The 21,066-nt window shown below is 35.6% G+C and overlaps 3 protein-coding genes across 7 annotated transcripts; 1 reads left to right on the forward strand and 2 right to left on the reverse strand.

The window, feature by feature from the left end:
* Positions 1-766: 766 nt before the first annotated feature.
* Positions 767-3,043, reverse strand: LOC116138076 (chorismate mutase 2). Of its 2 annotated transcripts, XM_031423796.1 has the most exons (5): positions 2,611-3,037; positions 2,120-2,206; positions 1,875-2,018; positions 1,645-1,737; positions 767-1,193 (listed from the first exon to the last, which is right to left on the reverse strand). In XM_031423796.1, the coding sequence occupies exons 1-5, from the start codon at positions 2,833-2,835 to the stop codon at positions 963-965; spliced, it is 780 nt and encodes a 259-aa protein (XP_031279656.1). In that variant the 5' UTR covers positions 2,836-3,037; the 3' UTR covers positions 767-962. The 2 variants fall into 2 exon arrangements, with proteins under 2 accessions (XP_031279656.1, XP_031279657.1); XM_031423797.1 differs by lacking the exon at positions 1,875-2,018 and having other exon boundaries at positions 2,611-3,043.
* Positions 3,044-3,803: 760 nt separating this feature from the next.
* On the reverse strand, positions 3,804-6,080 carry LOC116138047 (protein POLAR LOCALIZATION DURING ASYMMETRIC DIVISION AND REDISTRIBUTION-like). 2 transcript variants are annotated; one of them, XR_004129255.1, is made up of 4 exons: positions 5,858-6,080; positions 4,988-5,418; positions 4,069-4,438; positions 3,804-4,001 (listed from the first exon to the last, which is right to left on the reverse strand). XR_004129255.1 is itself a non-coding variant. In XM_031423761.1 (3 exons), exons 1-3 carry the CDS (start codon positions 6,036-6,038, stop codon positions 4,130-4,132), a joined length of 921 nt encoding a protein of 306 aa, XP_031279621.1. In that variant the 5' UTR covers positions 6,039-6,080; the 3' UTR covers positions 3,804-4,129. The 2 variants fall into 2 exon arrangements, 1 of the variants encoding a protein (XP_031279621.1); XM_031423761.1 differs by having other exon boundaries at positions 3,804-4,438.
* Positions 6,081-9,734: 3,654 nt separating this feature from the next.
* Positions 9,735-20,631, forward strand: LOC116138046 (formin-like protein 18). Of its 3 annotated transcripts, XM_031423758.1 has the most exons (18): positions 9,735-10,208; positions 10,608-11,308; positions 12,175-12,396; positions 12,479-14,277; positions 14,392-14,521; positions 15,346-15,417; positions 15,938-16,036; positions 16,159-16,200; positions 16,480-16,560; positions 16,656-16,706; positions 16,807-16,888; positions 17,502-17,596; positions 18,554-18,625; positions 18,739-18,855; positions 19,504-19,572; positions 19,672-19,738; positions 19,972-20,371; positions 20,480-20,631. In XM_031423758.1, exons 1-17 carry the CDS (start codon positions 10,136-10,138, stop codon positions 20,157-20,159), a joined length of 3,960 nt encoding a protein of 1,319 aa, XP_031279618.1. In that variant the 5' UTR covers positions 9,735-10,135; the 3' UTR covers positions 20,160-20,371; positions 20,480-20,631. The 3 variants fall into 3 exon arrangements, with proteins under 3 accessions (XP_031279618.1, XP_031279620.1, XP_031279619.1); XM_031423759.1 differs by lacking the exon at positions 9,735-10,208 and having other exon boundaries at positions 11,249-11,308; positions 12,179-12,396; XM_031423760.1 differs by lacking the exons at positions 15,938-16,036; positions 16,159-16,200; positions 16,480-16,560; ... (7 more) ...; positions 19,972-20,371; positions 20,480-20,631 and having other exon boundaries at positions 12,479-14,291.
* The last annotated feature ends 435 nt before the right edge of the window (positions 20,632-21,066 follow it).

Raw genomic sequence — 21,066 nt, forward strand, 5'->3', positions numbered from 1 at the left:
AGTAAGCTTATTTCAACTAATGAGATGGTTAAAAATATAGATTCTAGAATTAGGGAATCATGTCTCTTTTGCATTAAATAGACATGACCTTGTTTTTTGAATGAATGACTTGTAATATCAATTAAGTTTACTTAATTTTAATGTATTTGTCAATTACTTGTTTATCTTTGTATTTGCCTATATAAAGACAACTATTTTCATTGTAACATTTAGCTTATGAAATATATGAAAATTGGTTTATCCATTTGAGAGAGAACTTTTGTATTCTTTGTTTGTGCATTCTTTATCCAAGTCTTGGCAAGGGGATTTGATAGTGAATTAATTCAAGTTGGTGGAGCAATCCTTTATGCTTGAAGTGTTTCTACTTATCTTGGTCCGAAATTGCAAGTAAGTGTAAGATTGTTCTTGTTTTGTATTTGGCCGAATTTTAACTTGGATTTATGGGATGTTGTGTTGTTGAATTGGTTGGAAATTGATCAACCAGTCTAGCCTATCCTCCCCATATAGGGGCTGTTGGAACAAAAACACATTTGTTTGTGAATTTGAATGTTAAGTTGGGCAAACTGATGATTTATGGCCTCAAAATGTATGACATTTTTGTTTCCATCTTCCATCAACATACTCAAGGGTCATCATAATACTGAATTCCCAGTATTCATATAAAGGAAATATAAAAGACCACCATGCTACCAAGAAGTGAATAATGCTTTCACATACATTCAAGAACAGAACACAACAACTTAGTGATTTGGGTTGAGGGAATCCCTGCAACAATATAGCAGTATTTGCATTTATTTCTCAAAGAATATATTTGAGCTGACATGACTGAATAGCCTGGCTGTACATCAGCCACATCCAATAGATGATTGTTGATTTTTATTATAGTGAATGGAAAGAGTTTATTCCAAGTGAACATGAGAGAACAGGTGATGAGTCTAATAATAACCAAAATAGGAGATGTTTCAATCTAGTCGGCGGAGGAGGTACTCAACTTCAACAACCTTGGTAAGAGGCATTACCCAATCTTCATAGAGTTTAGAAACTATAGATGGATCAATCTTGCACTTCCCTTCTGTGCCATTGCTACAAAGAGCCACTTCTTGCCCAAATATCATTGCCTTCTTCTCAACCCTCCTCTTCACCATCTCTTCTACATGCTCAAATGTCAATAACTTCATCAGAGCATCACTGTCCTGAGAGAACCAAAACACTAGCTTAGTAATATGCCAAATTATTGATGAGTTGTCTGAAGTTCTAGAATGACAGTAAGAAATTGGAAGTAGGAAAAGAGTAGCAGAATTTCATCATTCAGTTATTGTCTAGGACAATTGAATCATATAAGAAAAAAAAAATCCCCATACCATAGGAAGACAATAAATTAACTGAGATTTCATCAAATGCAACATAATACAATGCAGATTCTATATGCCTGGAAACAAAGTAGCGTAAGATAGTAGTTGAGGCAGAAAACACAACATTTTATCAATGATTATTTGTTTCAAAATAGAATTTGTCACACTGCAACTTATTAGTTATAGGTCCTGAAAACTTTCAAGTCTCACTGGTTCTTCAGATTGCTGAGAACAAAACGCTAATATTAACTAGCAGGAAATACTACAGTGCTCAACAAGAAACTTTTAATACCTTAGCACGAATCAAAGGCTCGTAATCTTGAGGGGCCTCCCGGAATTTAACCTCAGCTACATATTTTCCATAATGTATTCTTCTGGAGAGAGCCTGCACACAAATATAAATCATATTTATTCCTTACAATTAACATAACAAATCATGACCTCCCTCACTCTTCATCTTGAAGAGGATACTTATGTATTACTTCCCAGAGCAAACTGATAAGAGACAAAATAGTTCCTTACCTGAAGACAGTCAAGATCACTGGTGGCAGTTGATGCATAGTTGCCATCATCACCCTCAGCAACCAAAACTGGAAGCAATTGATTGAAGTATTTATCCCATATGGTACTGTTTATGTTAATAGAAGCAGATGGAGGATGCAAAACCTATAATTGGCATTAGCCCAAAAGTTCACAAAAACTTAATTTTCTTCAGAAGTAAAATTACAGAAAACAAAAACCGAAGTTTCGGATAATAACTAACTTACCTGAGGATAGTTGTGGGGTGGTAACAGTGAACCTGGTAAATTATCAGGAAAGAAAGGATGTTCTTCTGGGTTTTCATACCTCCCAACCTGTTACACAACAGATCATTTAGCATTTTTGTTAGGACATTCTATTGCAAAAAAAGTTCACATACTCTGCATAAGATTGAACAATCTGAAACTGATTAACTATAAATAAACAAATTGGACCCATTTGATAATTTGTTAACATAACAGAGTAAAATAATTGCACCCATTTGCGTACTAATTATGCATACTATATAGTTTAACTGGTTTAAAAACTGCTCACAAAACAAAAATAAAAAAAAAAGGTTTGGGTTCGCATTATGTTTGTCAGTTGAAAAGGAAAATCTTTAAAAAGGAAAGTGGACCCACTAGATAATTTGTTAATAAAAAGAAAGAACGTTAAAGGAAAAGAAGAAAGCAAAACATATATTGTACGCAACGTAATTTCCAAGAAGGAAGAAACTTACCACGGCTTGAAGGTTCTCTGACTGAGAAACAATGTATTGAAACAAAGAACCAGAAAAGCCAGGAATGGAAGCGTAAGAAAGATCATAAAGAGGAGAATTACGCGGGTATTTAGCTCGCTCAATAAGACTAAAAACAATAGTATCTTCTTGTCTGATCAACGACTCCCTCACAGACTCAAGCGTAATAACCATCTCAGAAACTGATTCTGACTCCGTTTTCGCCATGTTAACTCTCCACAAACAAAACACAAAAATCTCGAAAATTGTTTAGGTGGGGAGAGTTTGTGTTGGGAGAGGTTGATATATAAAGCGTGAAGAGAGAAAGGCAAGTGGGAAAAAGAGGAGAAAGTAGGTGGGGGTGGTTTTGTAACGTTTTGATTTGTTATGTCCCCAAAGAGAAAGTCAGATTCAGAATCATTTAAGATGAAGAGAACGTTAAATGTTTGCTTAAGCGTGGATGCCATGTTAGGATTTTGTTTGTTGGTTGTTAGTGGGGACGAACGTGAAACACGGATTAATTTATGTGAATCCGCGCATATGACACGGAGTAATTTACTTACTGATTAAGCATCGTGACTTATATGCTGCAGATTTTTTTTCTTTTAGTGTCCAGACAAGGCAGCTGGGACATTAATAAATTCTGAAATAAAGTTTGGAATTCATAATCTAACACTACTATTTGTGGGTTTGGATCTCAAGAAATCCCACGTTTTTGGGGATTTTTTTTTATATAGGATCCCTTGCATGAGGTGATGATATGGAAGGTCCTTCAATTAAACAAAGTTATGTTTTAAGAAGAGAGAAACTTGAAATCAACCATTGGCCTTGTGATCGGACGATATGACTTTAACCATCTAAATGGATTACCTAAAAATCTTGTATTATTGAGTTTTACGGGCCGTTATTAAAAAAAAAATAAAAAAAAATTGAAATCATGTGACATGGTTTCTCTTTTAACTAAATATACAATTTGGCAACTGGATCAGTTTAATAATGTGATATGCCTATCTCGACTAAGTATTTCTTTATATTGTAGTGTTTGCTTCAAAAATTCAATCTGGTGATCACTTTTTGGTAGCATTCTACCTAAAAGGATAAAAAACAATAATTGGCAGATAAAGAAACATTGGTATAGAAGATAAGCATGTAAAAGGACAAATTTTATAAGTTTCTTCTGTACAACTAATATCCGTCTTCTGTACAACTAATATCCAACGACGACTAAAAAGATTGAGTGAATGCAGAGAAACAAGGAGTGCGATGTACAGGTCCTGTGTATTGAACAAAAAAGTGGGAAGATGAGAGTTTACAGTTTATAATTCAAGTTCTTCATCACCTTCTCAATTTTCATTGTTATACCATCTGCAAACTACATTTCACACTGTGCAATCCTGAAGCAAAGGAAAATAAATTATCTATCAATCATCAAACATACACGAGGAAGAGTCAAGAACTCACTCTCAAAGGCTACATTGCAAATTGATGCCCATGATAAGAAATGATATGTTTCTTTTTCATGCTAAGAAATAGGCCGTGAATTTGCTGGAATGTGCTGCGAAAGAAGCTTTGCAGTGTCTTTCCACCAAGTAATCTCTATATCTTTCTCACAAAGCTTGTGCCTGGCACATTCCAAAGCAGCTTCTAGCTCTGTTATCTGCTCTTGTTGCCTTCCCTCCAGTACTTCATGCAATCTTCTCTCAAGTTCATAGGGCGGAATTCCATAATCTACTTCTGTGCATTCCTCCTCTTGAGGGTCAATTTCAGGGTTGATTACTTCTCCAGAACTAAAACTTTGACTTTTCGCAGTATCAGTGTCATTAAAAGTTACCTGCCAATTCTAACACTCAGAAGAAACAACTATGGATATGTCTATATGCAAGATAAAACAAGAGCACAAATCTTGGAGAACTATAATACATAAAGGTACTCTTAAATGGCTTGCATCCAATCGGAAAATATGGATCCGCAAAATTTTCACAAAAAAGAAAATTCACTGGTTTTGATCTAGAAACCGAAAAAGCTTTTTGCTTGATTATAAACAGGAGCTTTTCCACAATTGAAATTCTAAAAAGATAAAATAGATTCCAACTCTATCCACAAGAAACTCTTCAGTATTCGGGTGGCTCCACGCTTTTCTACAGTTGACCTGTTTGAACTTAATAAAAATAATTTTGCAGGCCTACACTACATCAAACTCTTTGAGAGAGAAAATTAATTTTAGATAAACAGTACATCAGTTCCTGAAACCACAAAAAAGACTACTTCCCTCAGTGGCACTAACAAACATTTATATAGTAATCTACTCAAAGACATATATTAATAGTAGTTCATTCAGAAACAAGTACCACATTTGCAATAGAGAAAACACTTCAGATACCTCTATGCTTTGCTGTTGTGGATGTTGCAATAAAAATCGTTCTAACTCTGCCTCAAGTTCTGCTTCAAGTGGGTCCATTCCTTTTGGACATTGTTCTGATTTAGGCGTGTCACAGTCCGAAGACTGATCACACATCATAATTGTTGGTGACACTGGTAAAACATATGATGTTTTACTGTTATGTAAAGAATGATCATAACTAGACTCCACGCCTTCTCGAACATCAATGGTTGAATTAGGAAATACACTAGTGAACTTAAACGGGTCGGCCAATGTATCTTTGGCTTCCAGTTCCTTTTTGGCATCTTGAAGAAGCATTTCCATTTGGGTCCTCAACTCCATCATCTTATCGTGTTCAGTCTTACTTGCAGCAATCAGATATAACAAATAACATCCAACTCCCATATTGAAAGAGGGCTCTGTCGGACATCCTAACATTACAAATAAAAGTCACTAAACAATACTTAAAAAAAAAAACAGATAGGGCTAGCAGCACAAACATGAGATTTCATGTGATCGCACCCAAATTAAAGGTTTGAGGCCATTAATTTTCATCCGTAACCATACATTTTCTATAGACTTAAAATAAAGAGGCTATTCATCAAATGAGGCTAAGGCCTACTATTAACTTTCGAAAAACTTATCATCGGCCAAGGATTTTCGTCAAGCCTCAAGGTGTGTCTTTTATTAACCCAAAAAATTAAATACATATATGAATAAAAGAATTCGATGAGACCGCCCCATTGTCCATTGACATGTCATCATCCACATGTCTATCCAATATAACACATTTCCTGCAAATATTCGCATGAAAATCGATAAACATACAATTAAAATGGTAAAAATTTCCCAAATTTTGCTACTATTCACCTGACTGATGATTCTGCGGGTCCATACACGGCGAATCACCGCCGTTGAGTAAATCCGTCGAACACTTGTCATCTGACGTCACATCTTGCTCTCTCTTTTCAACTTGGCCAGAAATCTTCTTAAATTTAGCCGCTCTGAACCGGGAAAACCACCGTGAAACAACGCCGATACAGCCCTCCATCAACAACAATTCACCGTCTCCGGCTCCGACTCCGTCTTTCTCTTCTTCCTGTTCTTGGTCTTCGTCTTTAATTAATAGAATATCAGCGATTCGTAAACGAGGAGAAGAGTCATTAATAGCACTGTTCATTTTGAGAATTGAGCGATGCAATGTAACAGTATTGAGAATTAAATGCAGTGAAGACCCCAATAAATGACTGCTGATTTTGGAGGGAAATTTTAAATTCTCCTAAATTAGGGTTTTTTTTTTTTATCAATGGATATCAAGAGTCATTGTCAACTGATACATTGAACTCTCACATCGGAATTAGGCCGAACGACTTCCGCACACCCAAGGTTTGCCGAAATTGGTATCCAAAAGGTTTTAAAATGATAAATAGGTACCTTCCATCGTATTCTATTAGTGAATTTTGTTTGATAATAGTGAAAAAGGTAGAATGTCCTTGAAAATTTGATATTTTAGCTTTTTATAAATTTAAAAATTTCTAAAAAAATCCCCTAGGTTTGCTAATTTGACTAAATACTCCAATATATAAAATTTTTATAAAATAACAAAAATACCCCTGTCACCCGCAATGCCAGATTCCGACCACTACCGCCAGAATCTGGCCGAAATATTGTGTTACGACATAGACCCGTCAGATTTGTGTTGTAACGCGTAGATCTGGCATTTTCCGGCTACGCACGTATCTTACTGGAAAAGGCCAGATCTACAGCTAGATCTGGTTATCGAGGTCAGAATCTAGTCGAAAAATTACGTTGCGACACAGACCTGTAGGATATGTGTCGTAATGGGATTGCGTTACGAAAATCACTAACAGAACATAACGGAAGGTACCTATTTATCATTTTAAAACTTTTTGGGTACTAATTTTATTTTAACAAACCTTGGGTTTGTGTAAGTTGTTCGGCCTCAGAATTATAAAAGAAAATTTATGGGAAAAGATTATTGGTGTCGTTTTATTCCACATATTAATGGTTGTTCTTATGACAATGGATGATTTATATAGAAATCCTCTATAATTGGGCTGCCCAGTATTTATTAGAGCCCAACACATTTCTTAAATGCTCACCCAATTTGTAAATTTGAATCGAATTCTTTTTTAATGAATTAATATATATAATAAAATAATTATATTATAAAGTTTTTAGAATAATAGACATAATATTAATAATCAATTTGGTTACATAATACTATATTAAATCTGGTGGAGCGGGCTGGTGACATCAACATGGATAAAATAATTTTCTTCAAATTTGGAAGTTGTGTTAAATTATAAATATTCAATAATAATTTAATGAACATAAGTTTTGAATTAGATATGATAAAAGGAATTATACATGACATGAGTCAAAGGTAACAACAATGTTGGCTAAATATAAATTTAAAAAATTAACCAAGAGTCAAATAACAATATACTACTTTGGATATCCCTCAAGACTTCATTATTCAGTGGATTCGTTAAGGATATTCTTATATACACTTTGGTGCTATTAAACTTGCTCTATCCTATCATGGTTGAAAAATACTCATTGTCCCAGTTCGAATTGCCTTATTAGACAACACATTTGTCAATTATCAAATGCTTGTATAGAAATGGCGTAGACAACCCTAATTGCCGATGAAAAAAAAAAACAAAAAAACAAAAAGAGATGGAGAGATGGGAGAACAATAAGTTATTTTGAAAACCCATTAGGACTCCATTTCTGAGTGGATCCGTTAAAGATATTCTCATATGCACTTTGGTCTTATTAGACTTATTTTATTTTTAACCACTTAGGTTGTAGCCGGATGACAAGACTTTTGGGCTGCGTTTGGTTCAATATTTCTACCCATATTCCCAATCCTATTCTCCAAATATTGTTTGGCACATTATTCCATAAATATTGCTATATTTTTTAATTACTTTTAGACCCCTTAAGCTTATTAATTTCATTAAATACCCTCCAAAAAAGTTTAAAAATTAACAAAAACACCCCCATCAACCCATACTTGCCAGATTCCTGCAACCACCATCTGTGGTAGCCAGAATCTGTACAAAGGCCTACACCAGGACGGCCACTGGCAGATAGTTCACCGATCTGGTCTTTTTCGACCAGATCTGGCCGTCAGCAACGGCCAAAGATGGTCTTCTTTGGCCTTTTTTGGCCGTCGACGGCCACATCTGGTTGCCTAGAAAAGGCCATATCGACGCATTACGACACAGATCCGATCGATCTGTGTCGTAATGCAATTTTTTGGCCAGATTCCGGCGGTGGTGCCAGAATTTGGCACTGCAGGTGGTGGGGGTGTTTTTTTTCATTTTATATGTTGGGGTGTTTAATTAAATTAGTAAACCTAGGGATTTTTTTTATAAATTTTTAAATTTTACCTCGTAATACTCCACTATTCAACTATCCAATATTATTCCTAAAATCCTATCCAAAATAATGAATCAAACGCACCCTTGATTACCCAGAAGTTTTGTGTTTGAGTCTCACAATATAACCACCCATCATATTTGTGATTTATCTAATCTATTGGGTTCGTAAAATATTCAATAAACTCTTACAAACCTTAGTTTAATAATTTAATTATTCGTTAATCATAGGAAAATGTCTTTAAAGATTACCATAATAATCAGAATTTGACCATAGGGAAAAAGCAATAGAAAGTGGCTATTTATATTTTTAAGATTATTTAGAAGAAGTACAAGTGACAAAAGCCTTGATTAATGGTTAATCATGTACTTTTCATTTTTCAACAAATAAACATGCGATAAAGTGATCCCATGGACCGGTTATCGTCGACTATGGCCTCTCGTTGCCTCATTTTGCGCCACGTTTCCTCACATTACTCCAATTAAAATCAAAATCCTTATGGTTTATAGTCTAATTTAATTATTATGACATAGGTAACTATAATTCAATTAGATTATGGAAATTTTGAAATTTTATTATTCTTTTATAATTATAAAAACGAAATTTGTTTATTTTTTTAACGTGATGAGATTTTATTTAATTCTTTTACATAATTATAAAATCTCATACACGAAAATATAAATTTCCTTAATAAATTCATTTATTTTAATGATAATTATTCATGAATATGATTTCAATAGCAATACTCTAGAGGATACTAAGACAATAATCCACCGCTATGATGACCCACTTAAATCGTGGATGGTTAGAAGAAGAATCGAATTCGAGACTGTGCGTTTATTTCCATTATCTCTGATTCATCATAATTATCTGAATTATTTATGAATGTGTTAATAATACCATTTCACATATAATATAATCAAATCATGATAAATCTATTTTAAAATTTTTCATTAGCCTTGTTAAGAGAAGCTAAATAATTATATGGATTTTTTTTTTTTTTTTTAAAGATCTGAACATTTTTACTGGAAATTCAAGGATGCAGGCAATATTATTATAGTATTAAAAAATAAAATAAAAAGCCAATTGTAATTATAATATTTATTTGATAATATAAGTCAAATTGTCCAGGGCCTTGTGGAACACACGTGCTAACAATCCAGTACTCATATAATTTCTCTGATTTTTTGTAAACCGAGAAAGCCAAAAATAAAAAAAATAATTAAAAAAATAAAAATAAATAAATAGATAAAAAACAAAGAAGAATGATAAATTAAAATTACAAGAGACATCATAATCATCATCATCCATTTAACAAACACACAGAGACAGAGACACAGACAGAGACGTTGAGACAAACCTCAGATCCTTGGATTCTCCTTTCTCATTCTCATTTTTCTTCTCCATAACAAACTTGCCCTATCTATCGCTATCAAACCCACATGGAATATTCCATTTATTTCTATTACTTTCTTCTTTTTTGGGCAACTCCCTATCTCTGTTGATTGAAAGCTAAGTTTATCCTATAAGTGTGAATGTCAAGACAACAATGGTAATGCCCACATGAGTGTTTCGTAAAGACCCGGCAAAATTCATTCATGCCTCTGCTGTCTCAATTTACACTCACTCTCTTCAATCCCATTGTTTATTTGATCTGGGTTTGGGTTGTTTTTTCTCTCGTTTCATTGTGGCATTTTGTCGAACGTTTGGGTGATTTTTTTGGATCCTTGAAAAACAATGGCTTTGTTTAAGAAATTCTTTTACAGGAAGCCACCTGATGGGCTCTTGGAGATCTCTGAACGGGTCTTTGGTATGCTTTTCCATTCATTTTGTTTTTATTTTGATGAGGAAAAAAGAAGATTTCTTGTATACGTACAATGCTCTTTCTTTATGCTAACCGAAGATACATCATCATACAATTTTTTCTGTGATTTATAATTACCTTTGTGTGATATAAATGGAGACATTTTTGTTTAATAATTATTCTTCTCTTCATTAAGTTTATGTTCTTTCATAGATAAAGCACAGTTGAGTCTATTTTAAACTATGCTAGTGCATCATGCATAGTCTTTGTCAAATGCCATGAAAATGTTGAGTTGTTGGATTATATTTCTTAAAGGCGAGAGTGCCTGTTGCACTGAAACCTCATTCCATTATAATCTTAGAATGCAATCAGTAACTCTTCTTTTTTCGCTTTTGAATCATCAAGTATTTGATTGCTGCTTCACCACGGACATTTTAGAAGATGAAGGATATAAGGTGTACATAGGAGGTATAGTGGGTCAACTCCGTGAACACTTTCCTGACGCTTCATTCATGGTGTTTAATTTTCGAGAAGGGGAGAATCAAAGCCAGATTTCTCATATATTGTCTGAGTATGATATGACTGTAATGGATTATCCTCGTCAGTATGAAGGTTGCCCGTTACTCTCAATGGAGATGATCCATCACTTCTTGAGGTCAAGTGAAAGTTGGCTCTCCCTTGGGCAACAGAATGTGCTCTTGATGCATTGCGAAAGAGGTGGGTGGCCAGTCTTGGCCTTTATGCTTGCTGCCCTCTTGATATACAGGAAGCAGTTCATGGGGGAGATGAAAACTTTAGACATGATTTACAAGCAAGCACCTCGTGAGCTTCTGCAGCTGATGTCACCATTGAATCCATTACCCTCTCAGCTGAGGTACCTTCAGTATGTCTCAAGAAGGAATGTGGCCTCCGAATGGCCTCCACTGGATAGGGCACTTACACTAGATTGTATTATTCTTAGAGTCATCCCCAGTTTGGATGCAGAAGGGGGTTTCCGCCCAATATTTAGGATATATGGGCAGGATCCTTTAATGGTTGCTGATCGTACACCCAAAGTTTTGTTCTCAACACCAAAAAAGAGCAAATTTGTTCGGCATTACAAGCAGGTGACTTTAAGTCTCTTTACTTATATAATTTGTTTGTCTTGTTATTTACGAAGTTAATCGTGGATTGTTCCAGATCAAAAGGAGAGATTCCAAATTGGTATTCAGTCAGCCATTCTTGTCTTCAAGTCCAACTCAAGGCCATGTATATAGAGTGTACTGAAATTAACCCGAATACTCCACATAGGCAAACAATAACTAGAATTTGATTAGGAAAATTAAAATCTAACTAAAACAAGTAATGGAATATTTAAATTTCTAAAACAAATTACTTCTTATAATAACTGGTAAGACTCATTTCTAGATACTTCGTCGACAGGTTACCCTAAAGATGAACATAACTGCTGTACAAATAATTTCCCTATGGTGCTTCATCATATGATTTCTTTGTCTAACTCGCAAGAAAAATAAAAGAGGATAAAAAGTTGACAGATGATTACTGTTACAAGATGTCTTAGCTGAGATGTCGGTATTGCAATATTTGATATTTCAAGTCAAAATTAATCTGGTAGCAGTGACCTAGACACGTCTTCAATCCAAAATCCAAATAGAACTGTGATAAGGGTCATTGTCTTGTTGACAGTAGCGAAAAATATTAAGATCTTGTGGTTCTTGGCTTCTTTCTAACCAGAAAACAACAAAGAAGAGATATATCTTGTGTTTCTTCTTCAAATTGTGTTTATAATTGCACTTGCCTATGGCAAAAGGTTTCTTTGCTTGTTAAGGGTCTACTAGGGAGGTACAAAAAACTTATGTATATAGAATCTTTTTTTTTTTTTTTTCTTCCAGTACTTTAATTCAAAGGTGCATTTTATGTTCTTCTCAAACTTGATCATACACATATTTAGCTCCCTCAATTATTGTTGCAGGCAGATTGTGAATTAGTAAAAATTGACATCCATTGCCATATTCAAGGTGATGTTGTGCTTGAGTGTATTAGTTTGGATAGTGATCAAGAGCGTGAAGAGATGATGTTTCGGGTCATGTTCAATACGGCCTTTATAAGATCAAATATTTTGATGCTTAACCGTGAGGAAATTGATATCTTGTGGAATGCTAAGGATCAATTTCCTAAGGAGTTCAGAGCAGAGGTATCTATTAGCTTTCCTCTGCTTTTGAATTTGTTTACTCTATTTGAATTTTATGGAATTAATATATTGTATCTGGATGAAGGTTCTTTTTTCAGAGATGGATGCTGCATCTTCTCTAGTTTCATTTGATTTGCCGGGTATAGAGGAGAAGGATGGTCTTCCTATAGAAGCATTTGCTAAAGTTCAAGAAATTTTTAACAATGTTGATTGGCTGGATCCGAAGGTAGATGTTGCTCTAAGTGTGCTCCAGCATATCACACCATCAAGTATCCTTCAAGAAAAGTTGGACACTTGTCTTTCCCAAAGTCCAAGAACGGGCAGTGTTTCACTAGAATCAGATCTTGAAAAATTTGTAGAGAAGCGTAAATTGAATGCATCAGACAGTAACATCAGGAGTCCTAGACCCATTGCGCAAGCGAAACAATCTACGCCACTGTTTAAACCTTCTCTAGATGCAAATTCCCTCTCCAAGAAGATTGAACCCCAAGAACTTCAGATTACCCTCCAAAGGCCTGCTCAATCTAAGATCATTTCTCAGCGATTATCTCAGACTCCTCTGTCCACTTCAGCTTCATTTTGCAACTCCTTGCAAGGGTCACCTGTGTCTATATCAAGATATCATAGTGCACCCTCGAACCTTGGCATTACAGCTCTATTGCAAGATCATGATGTATCTAATAGTGAAGAAGTTGCTCATCAGGTGACTAGATCTCTACCTACTGCAGCTACTTCATCTCCTTCCATCACAAATAAACTGAAACCTTTGCAGCTGAGTCATGTACCTGCTTCACCACCGTCACCACCAATGCTGCCTCCTTCATTGCAGTCTTCATTGGAGGCTCATAGAGTTATTAAAAAAACTTCTGTGATCCCTCCTCCTCCTTCTCAACCATCTGCTGAAGCAACACAATCTTTACCATTACAACTTCCTGGAACCACATCTCAAGGCAAAGAGCAGTCATTATCAGTTCCATCTATCCCATCTCCAGTGCTTTCCACTTCAAAGGCATCTACTCCTGTTACCAAGAGCTCGCATTCAACTCTCCTGCCTCCTCCTCCACCTCCTTCTTTTTCAGGGGCATCTCAACCTCTGATAGCCAAGAATTCATTGTCGACTCCCCCACCTTGTCCTCCATTCTCACCTCCCTCTTCAAGAACATCTTTGTCTTCCTCTGTCAAGAACACAATTTCAACACCCCCTCCTCCTCCCCCACCGCCCCCACCCCCTTCTTTTTCTGGAACATCTCCATCTTCAACTGTTAAGAACTCATTTTTAACACCACCTCCTCCTCCTCCACCACCTTTTTTGGGGGGAACATCTCCATCTGCCGCTGTTGATAACTCATTTTCAGCCCCCACTCCTCCTCCACCACCCCGTCCAGTTATTTCATCAGCTTCTTGCTCTGTTTCTTCTCCACAGTCTACAAAGAGTTCGGCAATTACATCCAGACCTCCTCCACCACCTCCCCCTCCCTTAAAGTCTGGGGGTTCTATTATTGCACCTTCAGTGCTGCCGCCGCCTCCACCTCCTATAAAGTCTGTGGGTTCTATTAGTACACCCTTTGCGCCGCCGCTACCCCCTCCTCCAAATAAATCTGTGGATGTTCCTCCTGTGCCACCTGCACCAGCTCCTTTATCAAAAGCTGGCAGTGCCTCTCCGCAATCTCATTCTGGAGTGAGTAATGGTAGTATCCCCCCTATTCCTGGACCTCCCTCTGCTGCTCTATTCAGTGGAAAGGGACGAGCAATATCACGTGCAAATCCCAGAGGTCAATCTCAACCTAGAAAGACCAACCTGAAACCATATCATTGGTTAAAGTTAACCAGAGCAATGCAAGGAAGCTTATGGGCTGAAGCACAAAAACTGGATGAAGCTTCCAAGTATGCATCATGTTGTTAGTGTCTGTTCTTTCTTCGGTTCCATTTGCTTAATAATTCTTTGATCTCTATGCTTTTGTTGGCATTTAATTGCTCTGATTTTTTTGTCTGGGCCAGGGCTCCAGAATTTGATATGTCAGAACTAGAGAGTCTTTTCTCAGCTGCTGCTCCGAATTCAGATAGTGGGGGCATCGGTGGGAAGTCAAATCGCCGCCCCTCAGGAGCCAAATCTGAGAAAGTTCAGCTGGTAATTAGTGTTCAATTTTTGTCGAAGAATGTAATGTTAGGTTACTTGGCCCACCAAAATTTGCCTTTTGTTCCTGTTAATGACATTGACTCAAGATTGTCAATCTTGTCATGTGCTTCATCCAAGCTGGCATATTGGTCTCAACTTCCTAATTGGTCTGGGCTTTTACCTAGTTCTGCTTGGTATTTTTCTGTAATGCAATGTATTGAGATTGGATTTGTCAGGCTGGAAAATCATTCCATCTGGGTTACTTTCATCTCCTGGTTCTGATGGGTGATTGTTTCCGGTTAAGGCTTTAGTTTTTACTTTAATCAGGGAACCATTATACCATGCAACAATGTTCAATCTAAAATTATTACAATCATCAAGATAATGGTCAACAATGTAATTTGAGCTGCTTCAGTACTTACTTATCTTCTGTGTACCATTTGTTTTTCCTCTTTTTCTTCCTGTCCTTTTGGGTGGGGGTTGGTCTGGCTACACGTCTTAGACTCAAATCTTTCCAAATAACACACTGTTACACAGTCATGCACTTCCCAGTCTCTTGTTTGCTTGCCATACTACGTTTTTCATGTTAAATTGAAGTAATTTGAAGTTGTGCTGGTTCCAAATTGCTTTCTCTTTAATGAATTCTATTTTATTAGTTTTTTCCGTGAATTAGTAAATTGTTGATTGTTTTTGCACATATGTGCTGGCATTAAATTAAGTTTCATTTAGAGATGGCCTTGTTTGTTTTTTTATCTCTTCTTAATTAAATATCAATAATCATCTGTGGTTATCTAATATTTTGTTGCCATATCACCACATATTTACTGGTTTTGCAGATTGAGCTTCGGCGGGCTTATAACTGTGAAATTATGCTTTCAAAGGTTAAAATTCCGTTGCCTGATTTGATGGTAAGCTGAATTATTGTTTTTTTTTTTTGAAAGTAAACTTCTTGATAAATTTTTCTAAACCTAGGTTCTTTAAGAAATTCAATTCAAAATGATAATATATTGCATATTTGATCATTGTGGAGTTACTTATTACTCCTTTTCGTGCTCTGTCTTGCTTTCTTACCCAAGATTTTTTGTTACATATTATATAGTACATTTTGAATTAACTTGCTCCTGGCTTTTACTTGGGTGGCACAGTGGGATTGGGGTAAATCTTAGGTGTGAATCTTACTGATTAATTCCTTCTCTTTCTTAAATAAAAAATTGAAACGATTTTCTGTTTCTTCGAGGGTACATATACCAAGACTTCCACAGTTGATTTCTCACGAGAACATAGGGGAGCATTTCCTTTTAAATTTCCCTGGTCCTTGCAGATCGTTCACTGATTAGGAAATTATAGTTCCTCCAATTCATCCATTAACAGATTAGAGCTCATGGGTAGTTATCTTACATTTGTTTCTTTCCTGCTAATGTCTCACAGAGTTCAGTCCTTTTATTGGATGATTCAGCATTGGATGTTGATCAGGTTGATAACCTTATTAAGTTTTGTCCGACTAAAGAAGAGATGGAATTACTCAAGGTATTGAAAATTTGAATGCTTTTCTGTCATAATAACGTGTGCTTTTCCTTTTCCTATCAGTAGAAATCTTTCTTTAATGGCATGGTGCTTCTTCAGACTTACAGTTGTACATTTATGTTCAGAATTATAATGGCAATAAGGAAAACTTGGGAAAATGTGAACAAGTGAGTATAATATTCTTTTGCTTATGTTGTTTTTCTCTTTCAAATTTATGTTACTGTTCAGTTAGGCTATTTCCTCTCATATGAACTGATACTACAAATAAAGTGGCTGACCTTGCCCTTTCATTATTCTTTCTTTCAATTAATCAAACAATGGAAAAAGATCTACGATGATAACATGTGAGCTTAAGTGGTAGAGTTGCCGTGTATGGTTTGGGAAAATAACATTCAACTTTCTCTTCTATTTTGTTCTAATTAACAGCCTTGTGCATTTTGTGATAGTTCTTCTTAGAACTGATGAAAGTGCCACGGGTGGAATCAAAGCTAAGAGTTTTCTCATTTAAAATACAATTCCGTACCCAGGTGAGAGGACAATCTATTTAATCTTCTGGCTCACATGATGCTTCTCAGTTTTGTTTTTACCAGTTTTCATGAAGCATTTTCTTTTCTTTTTCCAGGTTTCTGACCTCAGAAATAATTTGAATATTATAAATTCTGCATCTGAAGAGGCAAGTTGCTTTTCTTTTCTAATTTTCTAGCTCCTTTAAATGATAATATATCGTTTAACATTCTCATCTTTCACACTATTGCTACTATTGTGCTCATCAGGTCAGAAATTCAGTCAAGTTGAAAAGGATCATGCAAACTATTCTTTCCCTGGGTAATGCTTTGAATCATGGAACTGCAAGGGGTGAGTTACATCTCATTTGTTAGTACTTGTCTTTCTGTACCATCTGAAGAATTGATATTATATGTATCTTTGCATTCTAAATTTATTTCATCACAAGATAACTAATGAGCTTACGCTCTTAAGTTAGGAATGGATTATGGTCTGTTAGTGTAAACTTGAAAAGGTGACAAGAAATGGATGGTGAATACTTAAAATGGGTTGAGATACATGGATTAGCAAGTGACTTATTAGGATAAGTAAAAAAAAGGAGCAACCACTCTGACAGGAATTAGGCGATTTTGAAGGTGAAGATGAGAGCTAATGTACAACATTGATGGTATCTGTGCCACCTTCAATGATTGGGTCTATAGATTTTTATTCTCTCTTTGCTTTTCCTTTTATTTTTTAATTGTTATACTATTATTACCGGGTGTAGCATGGTCTTACCTAAATTTTGTAGGTAGCTAAGGTGCAAACATGTGCTCACCCTTGATTGCTTTTTGCCAATGGATATTCCAGTCATTCATAATCTCAAGCAATTTCTTTTGTCTGTCCCGTGTATTCTTTCTTAGAAGAACCTATATATGCTATTGTTATTTGTTCCTTTATTGAGATTTTGATATCATTGCTGAAGGTTCTGCTGTGGGATTCCGATTGGATAGTCTCCTCAAACTCACTGATACTCGAGCCCGGAACAACAAGATGACTCTCATGCATTATCTGTGTAAGGTAGAATGCCTAGTAACACATGCATTGCTTGCACACTTTGTTCCAGCCCATCGGTCTATACTCTTAATAAGAGTAGATGGCATTACCTTTTCCTCCTTTGACTTAGATTTTTGCTTCAGATACATGTACATATGTGTATTTATTGATGAATATTATATGTGGTTGTATGTATGTGGGTATCTCTGATATTATGTCATCATGTCTTGCTTATGTAAGTGCACAATCAGGTATCTTTTGATTGGAATTAATATCCATGAGTATGGCCTGCTTTTATATTGTGAGATTTTATAAATTGGAAATAAATTGATTTATGGTGTAGACAAATGTAATAGGTCCTATAAAAGAAAATCCTATCAAAAAAAATGTAAAGGGATGAGCATTTGCATTTTACTAGTTTGGTCCCACCTGGTTTCATTTGTGAACTTTAGATAGAAAATATCCAAAAGATAACAGAATCATAATGTGTAGTTCCTATGGAAAGTAACTTTTGTCCTCAATATTGATTTAGTCACAAGTAAAGAAAGATGGGGTGAAGCTTCCTGTAGTTAAACCAGGTCAACTCAATATGTATCCATGTATCGTACTGCCTTGTACATAAGAGCAATAATATTTTAGTGGAAGTACAAAGCACAGAACATAGGTCTTGGAAATTTTTGTTTGATAAATGACACCTTTACCAACTTCCTCGGTCACCCTTCTCAGCAATCTTCTCTTCATTAGTGAATTTGATGAATGGAAATCCTAAATTTTTTGCATAAGTCGTCTCTTCAGTTTATGCATTGTACAGTGGAGATGTGATTAAATATTTAATTTGTGGTATAAAAATTATTCTGTTTGTTCTTTCTGCATCATGTTTGGCCTGCATCATGTTTGGCCATAGATTGGTCTTGATGCTACTCTTAAAACCAGTATTGTTTGTACCGTTTTGTGATCATTTTTTGGCTTTCCAAGCTGTAGGTACTTGCTGAAAAATTGCCAGAACTTTTAGATTTTCCAAAAGGTCTTGTGAGTTTGGAGGCTGCAACTAAGGTACACTTTTCTTTCCCCCACTTTTTTTTTTTTTTGTTTTTTTGCTTCCTGTTCTTATGACAATTAATTTTCTGTGTGTAGCATGCTGTGCTAAATGATTAATCATTATGCAGATACAACTAAAATATTTGGCAGAGGAAATGCAAGCTATCAGTAAAGGACTGGAGAAGGTTGAACAGGAATTGACTGCCTCAGAAAATGATGGTCTAGTGTCGGAGAACTTTTGCAAGGTAATTCCTGGGCAACAGCTACTTATGCATTTATTATGTAGATGGTTCCTCCAAGTATGTCTATTGCATAGATATCTGCTATTATTGAACGCATTGCTTCTTAAAGCTTGCAATAAGCTTTGGACATCTCAAGACACGTTTCACTATCAATACTACATTATGGAAATGAGCCACAACTTTGGGAATGGAGATATTTGTTGCTTGTAACCAGTGTGGCCTTTACATTGGTTCTTTCAATATGTTTGATTTGGCCTTTGCATGAGCTTAATATCATAAAGAATTTGTTGGTGTCAACAACTTTTATCATGGGAAATTTGCATCGAGCCATTTACTGCAACTAGTAGCCAATTGTCTTCAAATGTTCATGACGGACAGAATATTTACTGCGACTATATCATAATTTAAAAGCTTTGCAATCCTTGACACCTAATGCTCCGAGTAGAACAGAATATTTTCCTTAATATAGCCCTATTCAAGGAGGATATGACCTCTTTCCTGTGTGAACAGTTATAATAACACCAAAGTTACCTAAATGATTATTTTCTTTTATTAGGACCACTAGTGGACTGTGTTTATACTTGCTGGCTATTTATATTCTAATTCCTTTAGTTGCTAACAACTTTTTTCTCCTTTGCTTGAAATATTTAGATTCTAAAGGAGTTCCTTAGTTTTGCTGAAGGTGAAGTGAGGTCTTTGGCATCTCTTTATTCTGGTGTGGTATGTATATTCATTTAATTATTTGTTGCTATTTGACGCTTCTTGTATGGTTGTAACATAAGGTGCAAGTATTGCTCTTAAGAACTTTGATATTTTCAGGGTAGAAACGCAGATGCATTGGCTCAATATTTTGGGGAAGATCCTGCACGTTGCCCTTTTGAGCAAGGTACTGTTTGGTTGTGATATTTTTTATTTATCTGCATTTCTGTTATGCTGCACCAGAATTAACAAAGAAAGTTGCTTCTGGAAATGTGTTTGAGAACATATTAGATACAGGAATATCAACTTTGGTTGTTCTTGAGCACTACTATCATGTAGTCTTTTAGGTTTCCTATTCAGACTTATGCTGGTGCTTTTTTCTGTGGTATACGTCATTTTTACTTCTTATGAAATACACAGTTGTGTCTACTCTGCTCAACTTTGTGCGGATGTTTGTCCGAGCGCATGAGGAAAACTGCAAGCAACTTGAATTTGAAAAGAAGAAAGCCCAGAAGGAAGCAGAAAATGAAAGGTTGAAGATGAGTTCTGCCAAAAAGGATTCTTTACACTCAGTAAACAATCCCTTGAAGACAAACATCATCAAATGATCTTCAATTGGTATATGCACCGATTTTTGTTGATCGACACAAGCTGTCACTCCATAGATAATGAAGACCTGTACAACGATAGGACACAACGAATAACAAGACAAATGAGCAACGATCCGGGAGAAGAATAAGAGTTATTTATCAGACAGCATAAATAAATAGGAAAATGAAGGTTGTGTCTGGCGATGGATGACAAATACCCATTTTAATTAGTAAGCCTATCAACCCTAATATTTTCCTTTGGGACTTCTAATCTTTCATGGCGAATCATTTTATTTTTCTTTGGCCATTTTTTGATATGATTCATTGTCTTTGAGCAGAAATGGTGGGGTTGACAAAATCCTGTTGGATGAGCTGCAAGTGAGGCTGCTCAAAGAATTTTGTAAAAATATCAGTATTAGTTTCTTTACTCATTCTATATATTAGATTTATTTTTCTTCAATGATATATTATTCTTTGTATATTTTTTGAGTTATAGGGATGTAAATGTTAATATGTAATCTTGTTAGAATGAGTGGAATTTCTTCTTTTCCAAATGGAGAAAAGTCATCCATGTGTTAATTGGTTCAAATATTCATATCCATGGCATGCATGCTTATATTTCTACATATGTTCAGCTTAATCTCGGTTGTAATTTCACCCTATTTTTTTCGATGAAAGTCTCAAGATGTCCCCATACCCGAAGGTGTGCAATGAATTTCCGATCGGATGTCTCCACACTCGAAGGTATGAGACTAATTCCCAGTCGGGGCTCAGATAAACGCCCCTAATCACAGGTTGCTTCCAGTGAGATTCGAACCCTTGACATTACAGGTAAAGTTTATCATTCCATCCTTGAATTTTGATCCAACAGATGTGTAATTCATTTTTAATTATGTCTAAGTAAGAAGAAAACACCATCAATATT

The sequence above is a fragment of the Pistacia vera genome, unplaced genomic scaffold (assembly GCF_008641045.1).
Source record: "Pistacia vera cultivar Batoury unplaced genomic scaffold, PisVer_v2 Contig338, whole genome shotgun sequence".
Classification (NCBI taxonomy): Eukaryota; Viridiplantae; Streptophyta; class Magnoliopsida; order Sapindales; family Anacardiaceae; genus Pistacia; species Pistacia vera.